Source organism: Garra rufa, chromosome 17, assembly GCF_049309525.1.
Source record: "Garra rufa chromosome 17, GarRuf1.0, whole genome shotgun sequence".
NCBI lineage: Eukaryota > Metazoa > Chordata > Actinopteri > Cypriniformes > Cyprinidae > Garra > Garra rufa.
Window position 1 is genome coordinate 45,333,845 of NC_133377.1, and position 17,334 is coordinate 45,351,178.

Sequence of the window (17,334 nt, forward strand, 5' to 3'; positions counted from 1 at the left end):
AGTTTTTTGTTATTTTGTTAATTATTATTTTACATTTATTAGTTTTATCTTAGTTCTTTTTAATTAATTTTATAATTTAATAATTTTTTTAAAAATTAGTTTTTTGTTATTTTGTATTTTTTTCATTCATTTATTTATTTCTAATTTATTAATTATTATTTGTATTTATTTGTTTTATCGTATTTTATATTTCTTTTTAATTAATTTTATAATTTATTTTATTTTTAATATTATTTCGTTTTCTATTGTTAATTTGTATGTATTTTTTATTTGTAAATATTTATTTTACTTTTTTTTATTTTATTATTATTATTATTTCCTCTAATGGATTTCAGTTCACTGAGTTCATACCGGTTCATACCAGAGCACAAAATTCACGATCCACAGTTCCATTTCCGGCCAACAGACGGCGAAACCCCGCCCCCCTCCGTGAACGCGCTTTTAGGCGTTTGTGTCAGATTCAGCGTGACGAAGTGAAATCTGCGGTTTGTGCTGCACAGTGCTCTCGGTAATAAGTCGTATTTCCTAATTAAACGCGATATTATCGGTCATGGCGCAGAATATAATGCTGTACTGGGGCTCCGGTTCTCCGCCGTGTTGGAGAGTCATGATCGCGCTCGAGGAGAAGCTGCTGCAGGGATACAAACACAAACTTCTGTCGTTTGAGAAGAACGAACACAAGGGTGAAGAAGTGAAAGCTCTCAATCCCAGAGCTCAGGTGCGTTCAAGTGCACTACAGACTTGTTTATGAGTTTTTATGATTGCATTGAGCTTGTTTGCTACTATATGTATGCAGCTTTAATTCAGCGACGGAACGGTTGCCAAAGTTTTGTTTTAATATCGCACTTTTTTCGTTTTATTTGCAGGTTCCAACTTTAAAACACGGAGACATCGTCGTGAACGAGTCGTTTGCCGCTTGTCTGTATCTGGAGGTAACGTTAACGTTAAAACACACGAGGGGCGTGTCGATACCTGACTCAAATATTTATAACAACAATTAAGTTTGCTTTACATTTTTAATCAGTGTGCAACTGAGCGCACAAAATCATGTTATAATTATTATAAAATGTGACCCAGGACCACAAAACTAGTCATAAGGGTCCATTTTAAGAAATTGAGATGTAAACATCACCTAAAAGCTGAATAAATACATTTTCCATTGGTGTATGGTTTGTTAGAATAGGACAATATTTGGCTGAAATACATCTATTTGACAATCTGCAATCTGAGGGTGCAAAAAAATCGAAATACTGAGAAAATCGCCTTTAAAGTTGTCCAAATGAAGTTCTTATTAATGCATATTACTAATCAAAAATTAAGTTTTGATATATTTACAGTAGGAAATTCACAAAATATCTTCATGAAACATGATCTTTCCTAAATATCCTAATGAGTTTTGGCATAAAAGAAACCCTTACAATGTATTTTCGGCTATTGCTACTAATATACCTGTGCTACTTAAGACTGGTTATGATTGAGGTTCTGTTACATCTGAATAGTATGGAAGCTGTCTTTGCTGCAAAATAAATTAAATAAAAAGCTAATTGTGACTTTTTATCTCACAATTTCAGACTTTTTCCTTGCTATTCAGAGTTTATAGCTCACGATTCTGAATTGCAAGAAAAGTCAGAATTGTGGGATAAAGTGTCTCAATTATTATTATTTGTTTAATTCTGTGGTGGAAAGTAAAAAAAATGAGAAAAACAAATGAATCGCTGCTTTTTTGTCATCTTTATGTAAAACAAAGTCCTGAAAAGGGCATTGTATCAGAAAAAAATGAGATTTCAATGCCCTTTATGTTCTTTAGCAAAACTGGTTCCACAAGTTTTTCCCCGTCTCCTTTATCTTTTGTTCTGAGAAAAAAAACAGAATTGCAAGACATAAACTCGTAGTTTATGAAAAGTCAGAATTGCGAGATGTGAACTCAGGATTGCTAGAAACAATGTCTGAATTGAAAAAAAAGTTGCAGTAACCTTTTTAAATTATTTTTTTTAAATATATTTTGTGGTGGCAATAGGCTTTATGTTGTATTTTATTTTTTATAAAATAAATGTTTACATTTTTTTTTTATTTAGTTGCTTTTTCCCCCCTTCTCCTTTATCCTTTGTTCTGAGAAAAAAAAAAACAGAATTGCGAGACGTGAACTCAGAATTGCTAAAAACAATGTCTGAATTGAGAAAAAATGTTGCAGTAACCTTTTTTTTTCTTTCTTTTTTTATATATTTTGTGGTGGCAATAGGCTTTAATTTTTTTAGGATAGAACAATCTAAAATCTGCAATCTGAGGGTGCAAAAAAAAAAAAAATTTAAATATTGAGAAAATCACATTCAAAGTTGTCCAAATGAAGTTTGTAGCAATGCATATTAAGAAAAATCAATAATTTTGACCCAAACGATGTATTTTTGACTATCGCTACAAATATACCCGTGCTACTTAAGACTAGTTTTAATTTGACGTTCTGTTACATCTGAATATCATGGAAGCCGTTTCCACCACAGAATAATAATTAAATAAATAAAAAGGTATTTGACTTTTTATCGCACAATTTCAGACTTTTTCCTTGTTATTCAGAGTTTAAAGCTCATGATTCTGAATTGCAAGAAAAGTTAGAATTGTGAAATAAAGTGTACTGGAATATTCTGTGTTGGAAACTAACAAAAAATGAGAGAAACAAATGAATGCTGCTTTTTTGTCTTCTTTATGTATAACAAGTCCTGAAAAGGGCATAGTAACAGAAAAAAATGAGTTTTCAATGCCCTTTATGTTCTTTTGCAAAATGAGCATAAAGTCGAAATGCTACAAGAATGAAACCTGACTCTGATAGAGTATACAGGGTTCGTACGGTCATGAAAAACCTGGAAAAGTCATGGAATTTTGAAATGGCAATTTCCAGGCCTGGAAAAGTTTTGGAAAATTAAATTAACCCACAAAAGTTTGGAAAAGTCATGGAAATTTGTTTGACCAACTCTGTATATTAAAATATTGCTGATAATTTGGTTTAAATTCCAGTTAACGAGCGCACAATCGGTCACGTGATCGGTCGCGTGGGGTAAAGGCGACTCGTAGTTTTGTATCAAATGCAAGGCCATAAAAAGTTATAAATATTTAAAATAGTAAAAGAAAAGTCTTGATTATAATTTTAAGAGGTCTTACAGTTGGGGATGGAAAGACGATTGCGATAGGGTTGGATAAATCTTCAAAAAGGCAATGATGTCATTGAATAAATATGTGCACCGCACGTTTCAAACTCAAAACGCGGCACGGATGTCTTTATATGAATGTATCTGAAGGGAACAGACTGTCCTCAGAAACGTGTTGCATGTTCATTTCTTGTCTGACAAAACAGCGTTAATGCTGATTTGTATATACAGCCGTTACTAGGGAAACTAATATTTCAGCGCTCCTAAAGCGCCCCCTTGTGACAGAATTCATTTTTATTTCCAATAATTTTTTTTCCAGCTTTTTATGGTCAAATTATTGCAATTATCAATCCATGTTTTTATGCAGCAGACACATAGAGGTGTAAATGTGAAAAAAGTTAATGTGCCTTTTAAAAATCTAAACAATTAAGTAATATTAATATTAATATATATATGTGTGTGTGTGTGTGTGTGTGTGTGACCCTGGACCACAAAACCAGTCATAAAGTTAAATTTTACAAAACTGAGATGTATACATCATATGAAAGCTCAATAAATAAGCTTTCTATTGATGTATGGTTTGTTAGGATAGGACAATATTTGGCTGAGATAGGGCTGGGCGATATGTGCAAAAATTCATATCTCGGTATTTTTAGGAGGAATGACGGTATACGATATATATCCGGTATTTTTCCATAAATGGTTACTTAAGAGTCAAAGCCTTTATTAAAACTTTATTAAACAGTTTTTGAGCAAAATATAATTAAAACACGGGGGTTTCCCTCCCTGTTTACAAATAAACAGCTGCACAAAATCTTTGATAAATAAAATACAGTGCAGGTTGTTTCTCCTGCTTAACACTATAAGCTGCACAACATATTTCAAATTATGAAAAAAAAAATAGAAATGAAAAAAAAAAAAAAATAGACCAGGGGTCTTCAACTAAAACGGCTCGAGGTCCAGTAATGAACCCTGCTCACCAGCCGAGGTCCGGACAATTATAAATTAAAAAACAATTTGTTTTTTGCGAGACCAGGTTATCTGCAGCATATTTTATCTTAAATTCTAGACATTTGAATACCTTTTTAAAGACCTGAACAAAAATAAATAAATAAATAAATAAAATGACTGTAAAAAGCTTGATTTACAATTCAGATGCAGGTTTCACAAAACAAAAAAGATTTCTTAAATGATAAACTTCACATTCCAGCCTTCAAGAGTCAAAAGTATCAATTCTTAAATAAATTTAAACAAACATTGTCAATCAAGTATTATATTAACAAATGCATATATTTTACTGCCTTAATTGTTTAAATTTGTATAACACATGATCTTGTCGATCCATCAGTTCACATGTACAACTCTACGTGTTTGCTGCTTAAAACCATGGATTGTTTTTTTTTTTTACATTAATCTTTTTGACAACAGCCGACATACGAGCTGATTAAAAATGTCAGATCATTGCCTTCCAGCAGGAGGCGCTGTCAGAATGGCACAAAAAACAGCTCCGAACGTGAAATGTGCAGCGCTCATATTTATATAATGTCAAATTTATATTATGCCTTATAAAGTTTCATCGCAATTCTTGCCTTTTAGTCCCCAATTTAAGACGACCTGAAATCATAATTAAGACTTTCTTAACCCTTACAATACTGCAGTCATCAATGAAAATGAGAGCTTTATTTTAAACACCGACTTTCAAAAACAACCCCCCTTTCCTACACAAAATACGTTTCTTTTAATGTTTTCCCCACTGTGTTCGGCGCACAAGAGAAATATTAGGGAAGTAAATGATTGTGTAATATCAGCATATGAAGTATATTCGTCTATCATTGTCTCTGAGAAAATGTGCACGTCGGATGCTGAAAGAGCTGTTTTTACTTTCGCTTTATAGGCTGTTGCTCAGTTTTCACGTTGCTTGTGTGATATCCATTGGCTCACCTTCATGGTTTAAAACATAAATATGTATAAACATACAGTATAAAAAGATATATTTACAATATTTTGCGACTTAACCCCAAAATAATGCATTTCCATCAACGTTTTTCACTCACAGTTGACGACCCCGGGGCTAGACCATAAATCGGCTGTTAGTACGAAATGAGTCACTTTTGCAAGCCGCTCGGAAAGCTTCCCTCTGACTGACCTCACTGTACATTTGCGGCAGAGCTTCTGATGCAAAGTACTTGCGATTGTAGCTCGTATCTTGGGTCAATGCTTTTTAGCGGCGTTTTAAAACCCTCGTTTTCACGCAGAACGCGCACGCGCCATATCGATATGAACGATATTGGATAATCCCGTATCGCGTTGGGGAATCATATCGATATATCCCCAGAACTCGATATACCGCCCAGCCCTAGGCTGAGATACATATTATTATTATTATTATAAATAAATATACATATAGGCCTATTTGAAAATCTGGAATCTGAGGATGCAAAAAAATCTAAATGCTAAGAAAATCACCTTTAAAGTTGTGCAAATTAAGCTCTTAACAATGCATATTACTAATCAAAAATTACATTTTGATATATTTACAGTAGGAATTTTACAAAAAATCTTCACGGAACATGAACTTTAGTTAATTTCCTAATGATTTTTGGCATAAAAGAAAAATCAATAATTTTGACCCATGCAATGTATTTTTGGCTATTGCTACGACTTAAGACTGGTTTTGTGGTCCAGGGTCATATATATATATATATATATATAAATATCCAAAAAAAATTTGGATGCTCCTAATTTTTTGAAGTTGGGAGCACCAGTGCTACCAAGTAAAAAAGTTAATTTCGAGCCCTGATACATATACATTTCATGAAACATTAAGTCATGAATATTTACTTAAAGTCATGGAAAAGTCATGGAAAAGTCATGGAATTTTACTGGTAAAAATGTGTATGAACCCTGAGTATAGTAATATTATTTTTTTGGAATAGATCCAGACACTACAGATGAGTCTCACATCCCAGAATAATGAATGACGGGTGTGTTTTTGGTTTCTAGAACACGTTTAAGTCTCAAGGCACCCGTCTGATCCCAGATGACCCGGCTGAACAAGCGCTCGTCTACCAGCGAATGTTTGAGACGGAAAACCTGCAGAAGAAAATGTGTAAGTGCCCTCAACAGTCAACATACTTTAACCCTGAAACCCTGGTGCTTCACGTGTCTTTCTGCTGTCAAATCTGGACTGATTTTTTCAAGTAAACATAAGAATAACTTCTAGATGAACACTTTAGATTGAACTGAAGCAGCTTGGCTTTACTTGATTCTCCATCAATCATGTTTTAGTCTCAAATCTGATCATCAGGGTCTTTTGAGGAACGTTTGTTTCCAGCAGCTTTACTTTTACAGTTCCTCAGTGGAGGAATGATCTTCCCAAACCGCCAAAACATCTCACTTTATTTGAGGAACGTTTATTTGTTCATTTCTCAATCATCATTGGATTGCATTGCATTATATGTTTGGATCATTTCAATCTCGTGTGACCGCTGATATTTACATCATTGTATATCAGTATCTGCTGTACTGTCATAAAGATCTCATTGCAGCAAATGAAGTCTCAAAGTAATCTGTTTTTCCTCTATATTCTCACTATATCAGACTCTATGAGCCATAAAAGCCTGATGATCAAATATGTTATGTTCAGATGATGTGGCTTTCTACGAGATGTTCGTTCCTGAAGGAGAGAGAATGGAGTCGGCTCTGAAGAGGAATAAAGAGAATTTAATCACCGAGCTCAAACTGTGGGAGGGATACCTGGAGAAGGTTGGGGTTTATTGATATTTATTGATCATATAAATCATGCATTTATTGCTTCAGATTACCTGTCCCAAAGTAAATGATTCATCAGAGTTATTCTTTTCATCTAAACGCAATTAACTGCAACCTAAAATCGCATCTTATTAGTAAAAGGGTTATGAGTTAAGTTATGAAGGGTGTACTTGACCATTGGTTAGGACTTGGTCCAAAAGAAGTGCAGATATCCCACAATGGAGACTCATTATTAATAAAGTCATGTATTCATGTTTCTTTCTGAACAGAATCAATCCACAAAAACAGAAGTGATTATGAATGCACATGTTGATTGAGTGATTAAGTGTGTTTGTATGGATAATAATGAATCTTCACTAACGCTGAGTGATGTTCATCAGATGGGGAAAGGCTCGTACCTCGCCGGAAAGAACTTCACCATGGCTGATGTGGTTTGTTTCCCCGTCGTCGCATATTTCCCACGATTTCAGTGAGTGGTTTTCTCTGGATTTATTTTTTAGTGACAGCATGTTTTAACCCTCAGAAGAGATGCAGTAAATAAATTCAAGTGCAAATAAACAGTGCATAGTTTTAAGTAAGCAAACAAAACTTTGCAGATGCTTTGAGACCCTCAAAATGCACACTTTTTTTCCCTCTCAGAAGTATCTCTCTCGTAGTATTTTTACTTTATTCTCGTAGTATTTTTTTCTTCTCATATTTAAAGTCGAAATATGATAAGTAAAAATACTACGAAAATAAAGTCAAAATATTACGAGAATAAAGTAAAAATACTATGAGAATAAAGTAAAAATACTACGAAAAAATACTATGAGAATAAAGTCGAAATATTACAGAAAAAAGTCTAAATATGAGAAGAAAAATACTGTGAGAATAAAGTCGAAATATCACGGAAAAAAGTCTAAATATGAGAAGAAAAAATACTACAAGAATAAAGAAAAAATACTACGAGAATAAAGAAAAAATACTACGAGAATAAAGTCTAAATATTACGAAAAATACTACAAGAATAAAGAAAAAATATTACGAAAAATACTACAAGAATAAAGTTGAAATGTGAGAAGGAAAAAATACTATGAGAATAAAGAAAAAATACTATGAGAATAAAGTCGAAATATGAGAAGAAAAAATACTACGAGAATAAAGTCTAAATATTACAAAAAATACTACGAGAATAAAGAAAAAATACTACGAGAATAAAGTCTAAATATTACGAAAAATACTACAAGAATAAAGTTGAAATATGAGAAGGAAAAAATACTATGAGAATAAAGAAAAAATACTATGAGAAGAAAGTCGAAATATTACGGAAAAGTCTAAATATGCGAAGAAAAAATACTATGAGAATAAAGAAAAAATACTACGAGAATAAAGTCTAAATATTACAAAAAATACTACGAGAATAAAGAAAAAATACTACGAGAATAAAGAAAAAATACTACAAGAATAAAGAAAAAATACTACGAGAATAAAGAAAAAATACTACGAGAATAAAGAAAAAATACTACGAGAATAAAGTCTAAATATTACGAAAAATACTACAAGAATAAAGTTGAAATATGAGAAGGAAAAAATACTATGAGAATAAAGAAAAAATACTATGAGAAGAAAGTCGAAATATTACGGAAAAGTCTAAATATGCGAAGAAAAAATACTATGAGAATAAAGAAAAAATACTACGAGAATAAAGTCGAAATATAACGAAAAAAATACTATGAGAATAAAGTCTAAATATGAGAAGAAAAAATACTCTGAGGGAAAAAAATTAAAATACTACGAGAATAAAGTCGAAATATAACGAAAAAACTATGAGAATAAAGTCGAAATATTACAAAAAAATACTACAAGAATAAAGTAAAAATACTTCGAGAATAAAGTCTAAATATGTCATGAGTGCTTTATAAAGTAATAACTCTTCGAATGTGAAACATTGAGGGTTAATGTTTGCTGTCTATCAGGTGAAGGTTCAGGGCTGGTTTAATGTTTGATCTGGTTTCAGCTGTCCTAAAGAGCGTTGTCCCAGACTGATGGAGTACTATGAGATGCTGAAGGACCGTCCCAGTATCAAAGCCAGCTGGCCTCCTCACTGGCTGGAGAAGCCTGAGGGTCAAGACACACTCAAGAACCTGTGAAGAACATCAGCATGTCCTAAACACCAATTATTGTGTTCAGTTTTATGTTCCAAGTTCAACTTACTGTATTAAACCACATCTCCTGACTGTGTTCAGTCTCATTTACAGCCCAGCAGCTTTGATTTGCTTAGTCTTTTTACCTTTAACACAGCTGGCCACTTTATTTCTGAAGTCATTTCTGAAGATAAAGCTCATTGTGTCTGTAATGATTAACGTTTACAGCTTCTATTGTTGTTAATAAAATTGTCCTGTTCAAAATATAGATTTATTTAAGATTTTTGGGGGAAAGTCAAATTGCATAACAGTACATGTATATAAAATCATCGCTTTTCAAATAAACATTTCACAAAAATGTAAAAAAAAAAATATATATATATATATATATATATATTAGTTTGGTTAAATGAGGTAATTGTTAGGTTGAGAAAGCCTAACCTGAAAGTTTAAAGCAGCTGTAAAAACTTAACAGAGACAACATTTCTACAATAATTAACATGTTATTAGCATGATTAGCAAGTTACTAGCATAAGTCTAACATTAGCATGTTATTAGGAGGTTACTAGCATGAGTCTAACATTAGCATGTTATTAACAAGTTACTAGCATGAGTCTAACATTAGCATGTTATTAGGGGGTTACTAGCATGAGTCTAACATTAGCATGTTATTAGGGGGTTACTAGCATGAGTCTAACATTAGCATGTTATTAGGGGGTTACTAGCATGAGTCTAACATTAGCATGTTATTAGGGGGTTACTAGCATGAGTCTAACATTAGCATATTATTAGGAGGTTACTAGCATGAGTCTAACATTAGCATGTTATTAGGTTACTAGCATGAGTCTAACATTAGCATGTTATTAGGAGGTTACTAGCATGAGTCTAACATTAGCATGTTATTAACAAGTTACTAGCATGAGTCTAACATTAGCATGTTATTAGGGGGTTACTAGCATGAGTCTAACATTAGCATGTTATTAGGGGGTTACTAGCATGAGTCTAACATTAGCATGTTATTAGGGGGTTACTAGCATGAGTCTAACATTAGCATGTTATTAGGGGGTTACTAGCATGAGTCTAACATTAGCATATTATTAGGAGGTTACTAGCATGAGTCTAACATTAGCATGTTATTAGGTTACTAGCATGAGTCTAACATTAGCATGTTATTAGGAGGTTACTAGCATGAGTCTAACATTAGCATGTTATTAGCATGATTAACAAGTTACTAGCCTGAGTGTAACATTAGCATGTTATTAGGGGGTTACTAGCATGAGTCTAACATTAGCATGTTATTAGGGGGTTACTAGCATGAGTCTAACATTAGCATGTTATTAGGGGGTTACTAGCATGAGTCTAACATTAGCATGTTATTAGGGGGTTACTAGCATGAGTCTAACATTAGCATGTTATTAGGGGGTTACTAGCATGAGTCTAACATTAGCATATTATTAGGAGGTTACTAGCATGAGTCTAACAGCATGTTATTAGCATGATTAACAAGTTACTAGCCTGAGTGTAACATTAGCATGTTATTAGCAAGTTACTAGCATGAGTCTAACATTAGCATGTTATTAGCATGATTAACAAGTTACTAGCCTGAGTGTAACATTAGCATGTTATTAGCAAGTTACTAGCATAAGTCTAACATTAGCATGTTACTAACATGATTAACAAGTTACTAGTATGAGTCTAACATTAGCATGTTATTAGCATGATTAACAAGTTACTAGCCTGAGTGTAACATTAGCATGTTATTAACAAGTTACTAGCATGAGTCTAACATTAGCATGTTATTAGCATGATTAACAAGTTACTAGCATAAGTCTAACATTAGCATGTTATTAGCAAGTTACTAGCATGAGTCTAACATTAGCATGTTATTAGCAAGTTACTAGCATAAGTCTAACATTAGCATGTTATTAGCAAGTTACTGGCCTGAGTCTAACATTAGCATGTTATTAGCATGATTAACAAGTTACTAGCATAAGTCTAACATTAGCATGTTATTAGCAAGTTACTAGCCTGAGTCTAACATTAGCATGTTATTAGCATGATTAACAAGTTACTAGCCTGAGTGTAACATTAGCATGTTATTAGCAAGTTACTAGCATGAGTCTAACATTAGCATGTTATTAGCAAGTTACTAGCATAAGTCTAACATTAGCATGTTATTAGCAGGTTACTAGCATGAGTCTAACATTAGCATGTTATTAGCAAGTTACTAGCCTGAGTAACATTAGCATGTTATTAACATGATTAACAAGTTACTAGCATAAGTCTAACATTAGCATGTTATTAGCAAGTTACTAGCCTGAGTCTAACATTAGCATGTTATTAGCATGATTAACAAGTTACTAGCCTGAGTGTAACATTAGCATGTTATTAGCAAGTTACTAGCATGAGTAACATTAGCATGTTATTAGCATGATTAACAAGTTACTAGCATAAGTCTAACATTAGCATGTTATTAGCAAGTTACTAGCCTGAGTCTAACATTAGCATGTTATTAGCATGATTAACAAGTTACTAGCCTGAGTGTAACATTAGCATGTTATTAGCAAGTTACTAACATGAGTCTAACATTAGCATGTTATTAGCAAGTTACTAGCATAAGTCTAACATTAGCATGTTATTAGCATGTTATTAGCAAGTTACTAGCCTGAGTCTAACATTAGCATGTTATTAGCATGATTAACAAGTTACTAGCATAAGTCTAACATTAGCATGTTATTAGCATGATTAACAAGTTACTAGCCTGAGTCTAACATTAGCATATTAGCAAGTTACTAGCATGAGTCTAACATTAGCATGTTATTAGCAAGTTACTAGCATGAGTCTAACATTAGCATGTTATTAGCAAGTTACTAGCATAAGTCTAACATTAGCATGTTATTAGCAAGTTACTAGCATGAGTCTAACATTAGCATGTTATTAGCAAGTTACTAGCATGAGTCTAACATTAGCATGTTATTAGCATGATTAACAAGTTACTAGTATGAGTCTAACATTAGCATGTTATTAGCAAGTTACTAGCATGAGTCTAACATTAGCATGTTATTAGCAAGTTACTAGCATGAGTCTAACATTAGCATGTTATTAGCATGATTTGCAAGTTACTAGCATGATTCTAATGTTATGAATGTGTTATTAGTAACCTGCTAATCGTGTTAGTAACATTAATAATGCTAGAACCATGTTAATGACTTGTTAATCATGCTAAAAACATGCTAACGTTAGAATCAGAAATTAGTTTGAATAGTTTTGGCTCATTTGAACATTGAATGTAAGTCTTTGAGGTTTAACCCAGTTTTCATTATTTTCAGAAAAAAAACCGTAAAACCGATCAGTAAGAAAAGATCCAGCAACTGGAGTCAAATCAGTCTGAAGATCTAGATTGAAGTTAGAACTTCATTGTTTAAGTACAATATTACAGTTATTATCGGAATAATAATAATACCGACATAATTCAGCTTAACAAGCAAAACGCGCTCACTTCGTAAACTTTAATACTACATTCATTAATATCAGTTTGTTTCATTGTATATCTATTATTAACTTGAATGTTCGGGGAAAGCGCGAACGCAGTCCCCACCAGCAGAAATTATGCAGTAGAGATTCTCACATTTGGAGAATTCTTAAAAGTCAGAAAAGCCGGAGTGCAATGGCTAGTCCTCACTTTAGGCGATCCACCTGCTTGATCATGGAATCACCCCTGCCAGGTAAGTATGAGTTTAACATAGTGCTGATCACAGACTGATTCCGCTCGACGTCTGTCACATCGACGGTGACTATCAAACATCAACTTGTTTTTCACGAATAACATACGCTCAGCTTACAACGACTTGCATGTAAACTAAAGCGTGAGCCAAACAAAGCGAAGAAACGATTTAAGCGTCATTAAATACAAATAACATTCGCGCTTCACACCAACGGAAACACGTCATGTGTGACGTCAGCGGCGCGCCTTCAAGTTTGAGTTTCACAGCCTTTCTAGCAGTGACTTTGAATGCTGCGTTACAATTCTATGCCTTAAAAGAATTTCCTCTTTCTGTGATGCAAATGTTTATATTTTTTAACGTTTGTAGTGGAAAAGTAAGCAAGCAAGACATCGGTCTGACGTTTCCGCCATGTTTGTAGTTTTTGACACTTTTTTATTTGTATTTGTAGTTCTAACCGAATCCGCTTCCAAATCACGTGTTGCGGGGAATATTAGCTTTTAAAATGTGCGTGGACTGTTGTTACTGTTAAATGAATCAGGGAAGTGAAAGGACAATGAGTATTTTGAAAGAAAAACTAGCTTATGGACAGAATTTGATGGATGTCAGTCTATCAGTGTTGTTAAGAATTATTAACCTGAGGTATACATGCAGACTAAATAATTAAATATGCATACTTATGAAGAGATTTTACACTAGAGGAGTTATTTTTACTGTTTTTTTAAGGTTTGCATGAAGTAGGACTGGTATTAAAAGGCCAGTTTCAGTATATTTCGACTTATTGATGCATGCTTTGTACAGGCAAACAGATGAACCCCTAATATAAATGCAATGTGCAAAGTTTCACATGGATTTCTTATAGAAAATTATTACAAAGAATTTAGCACTTAGCATTTAGCACATTGCGTTCATATTCTGATCTTATCTTGTTACCCATATATAGCACACATAATCAATAAGGTGTAAACTTAATTTGACCTTTTAAAGGTGCCATAGAATGCATTAAGAAGAATATTTTAAATTGTTCTCTGATATCTACATAGAAGGTATATGGCATAGGAAAGGGTAAAAAAAATCTCCAGAAATGGTTTTACAGGTCCATTTACAACCCTAGGATTTGTCCTTAGAATGAAATGCTCTGTTATTTGGAAGCTTCATGAATATTAATGAGCACTGCTCTGATTGGCTGTTTCACAGACCTGCTCGTCTCAATTGGTCACACATGGATACAAATATATATATATATATATATATATATATATATATATATATATATATATATATATATATATATATATATGAGCTCTCGCTGCTTGGTTTGTTGAATTTGTCGGATATTTTAGTGTGATTACTGTCATGCATGTGCTCTGTGTAACGTTATAATGCAGAGGGAGTGCTTCTTACCACACAAGTTGAGCTGCTCCTCAGTGATTCTCCAGATCTGTAAATCATTCGCCATCATCAGCGCAGTCATCTCTCTGTTTATGTGGTAAGTGAAATCCTATGTATTGTAATGTAACAGGCTAGCGCTAGCATTAAGCTAACCGTTGTCCCTTGAGTGACTTTCCTTGTTTAAAGGTTGTATCAGCGATTTCAAGCCTGAAACATAAAGTGTCAAATTCAGCTGAGCTTTCTTCACGATCCGCTCGCTGCCCATAGCTGCCTGCCCCATAAATCGACTGTAAAAAACCGTGTCTCTCTGGTCAGCCTAGGGTCCGAGATATGCCAAAAAAACAATCGGTGCTACCTACCTTTCCACAGAAAAACAAACAGTATTCCAACCAATCAGCGTCAGGGGTTTGGTGTTGTGGACTTTCCTACTGGTGCAGGGATGTGAGGGAGGCGGAGCTCATTATATAGATCAGTGGTCGCAACTCTCTTTTTATATGGCTCTGATTGGTAGTAGGTAAATTAATGACGTCGACGCAACATCCCTCCCACAACTCATCTCATTGGTTAGTGAAATGAATTGACGTCGCTGCCACGATAAACAGGAAATGCAGTTGGAAACTATACTTATGATTTATACGTTTTATATAAACGCTGAATCCTTTGCTTATTTATTCAGCTTTCAGATGTGTACAAATCTCAATTAAAACGTAAGCTTATGACTGGTTTGTGGTCCAAGGTTACATACATTTACAAGCATGTTATGCAATGTTAACCAGTGGTGTTTATTTACAGCTTTTTTTTTTTATTATTGTCTTAATTGTTAATAAGATACATAAATGTGGAAAATTCTCAGCAAGAGTGTCCACTATCCTTGTGTTATTAAAGTAATAAATAGAAAAGGGTTGTTAAACATCAGAGTTGTTTATAAATACAAACATTTATGACACATGAATGAATTTCACTGTTATTTATTTCAGATAATAATGTTCACAGTTATTTCTGATTCTCCCTCCCGATCTAATAGTGACACGCGAAACAGCAGTCTGGGTCCTCTGTGCTCAAATACATTAATTTCTCTAAGAAATTGAAATAACACCCTATAACCATCTGTTGACCCTTCCCGAAGTATATCTACTAAATTGAAACATATTTTAATTTCTTCTAATTTCGCTATTAATTTACCATATCGGATTACTTCCTTGTTTAGTCAAGCCAGCAAGTCATTTCCGGTCAACTGTAGTGTGCCGTAATATGAGCGTACTTTGTTCGTTTTCTCTACATAATCCACTCACAATCGAAGAAAAGTGTTGTTTGTCTAAGAGGACCAAACGTCCATGTATACCATTTCAAGAATGACAAATGCCAGTTTAAAAAATAGAGTAATTCGGCTAAATATGCGCGAGTCATTGCTATGATTGACAGTAATAACCGGCAAAACATCTGACAAGCTGATGGCAAAAAAAAGAGCTTAAATGATTCAGACTAAATTTAGAGTAAAAAAACTACAGCGGGAACAAGTATGGTTAATATATAGATCAATAGATTTTAGAGTTCAAGATAAAACTTAAAAGATGTTATTAAGTTTTATAAAATATTTAATATTCCTATCAATTCATATTGAGTGCATTATTTAACCATATTTATACCATAATTATTTATTGTATTTGTAGTGAACTACGTATTAGTATTTAAATAATTCACCCTTATAGGCTGTTTGTGTGTGAGTTTAATGATTTTCTGCACTTCCTATACTATATACTTAAGGACGGTAAAAGTACTACAATTTATTATACTAGTAATTTTATAATAAATCGAAAAGCAAGACGTCTTGAAAAATATAGGGAGTTTAAAAGGCAGCTGCATAATAAATAATCCTCTGCTGCCACCTTTTGGTTATATGGGTAATTCCATATTACACTCCAAGGTCAGTTGTCTTCTTTCAGTTTCATATTTCCTGCACTCTAATATGACGTGTTCCACTCTTTCTTAATGCCGACAATATTCACATTTCCCTGTGCATAATTTCACCTATATTGCGTAAATTATATAGGCTAGTAGCTTGTTCTTTATCTATTTGAAACAAAACCTCATCAAATTGTATGTTAGCTCATTTTTATTAACAAGTGTCATGAGTTTTTTTTTGTACTTTGTTATAGACTATTTACTTGATCATCAACAATAATCATAAACAGGAGCAGTTGTAGCTATTATTATCATCTTTCTGATGAACTTTTATTTAGAAATGGGAATGTTCATTTCGGTTATTTTATTTCTCCTGACGAACCGACGGTCGTTAAGACATTTTTAACCGTTAACTTACAAGATTGTTATATTACAATTAAAGGAAATTTTAATTAATACGCGGCTGTGACCCATTAAAAAAAACTTGTTTTCCATGGATTAATTTTATACACGCAAATAAAAATTAAAAAGCAGCATAAACAACAGAGTGTGAGGATTCATATGGTCACTCACCTGCAGCGCTTCTGCGAACGGAGGAAAATATTATACAGCTAAATATAAAATAAATAAAATAAAGTTATTTTCTAAATAAATTATGAATTAACCAAACGAAAGAAAAAGTTAAACAATTAGCAGCCTATATCAACCTATGCAGAATTTAGTTTCATTTTTCTGATGCGCTCTTGAGGCATCCTGTTTGTTTCCTTTTTACAAAAGCACACTGTTTGTTTTTATTGTGAATGTGCATTAATAAAATAAATATTTAGAATAGTTTGGAACAATGTCTTACTCTTATATGACCGCAAACGAAGGAGTAGGCTATTGTAAGTTGTTTCCACTTTTATAAGGGGACGTACGCAGCTTCATCGTCACAATAAAATACAGTCAGCCAAACATATTGAAAAACATGCTATTTTCCCCCTTTTATTTCAGAACAAATCCTTTAAATTTAATGGAACAATACTCATAACACAAGAAGAACAAAAATATAAAAAGCTACTAACAAGCCAAAACAAGTTAATTTAAAATGTTGTACTTATCATTCCAATATCCACGTAAAACAAGATCTTCAGAACAAAATGGATAAACTTTAACTTGCAACATACCAAAGCCCATTTTCTCTACAAAAAAAGTGTTTCCAAACAGATTTTTGCGACATTTGAAATATGGATTTAGAATTTATGCGCTAAAGTTATACGGAAAAAGATTATGTTGACACGTGAG

At 33.1% G+C, this 17,334-nt stretch overlaps 1 protein-coding gene and 1 non-coding gene across 2 annotated transcripts; one reads left to right on the forward strand and one right to left on the reverse strand.

Annotated features, from left to right (window-relative positions):
* The first annotated feature begins 428 nt into the window (after nucleotides 1–428).
* On the forward strand, nucleotides 429–9,302 carry LOC141290351 (glutathione S-transferase A-like). Its single transcript, XM_073822525.1, has 6 exons — nucleotides 429–718; nucleotides 867–932; nucleotides 6,144–6,249; nucleotides 6,787–6,905; nucleotides 7,292–7,380; nucleotides 8,908–9,302. The coding sequence occupies exons 1-6, from the start codon at nucleotides 551–553 to the stop codon at nucleotides 9,038–9,040; spliced, it is 681 nt and encodes a 226-aa protein (XP_073678626.1). The 5' UTR covers nucleotides 429–550; the 3' UTR covers nucleotides 9,041–9,302.
* A 3,302-nt stretch (nucleotides 9,303–12,604) lies between these two features.
* On the reverse strand, nucleotides 12,605–12,767 carry LOC141290372 (U1 spliceosomal RNA). The gene has a single exon (XR_012340115.1). It is a non-coding gene; the product is annotated as a U1 spliceosomal RNA (small nuclear RNA).
* Nucleotides 12,768–17,334: the final 4,567 nt, after the last annotated feature.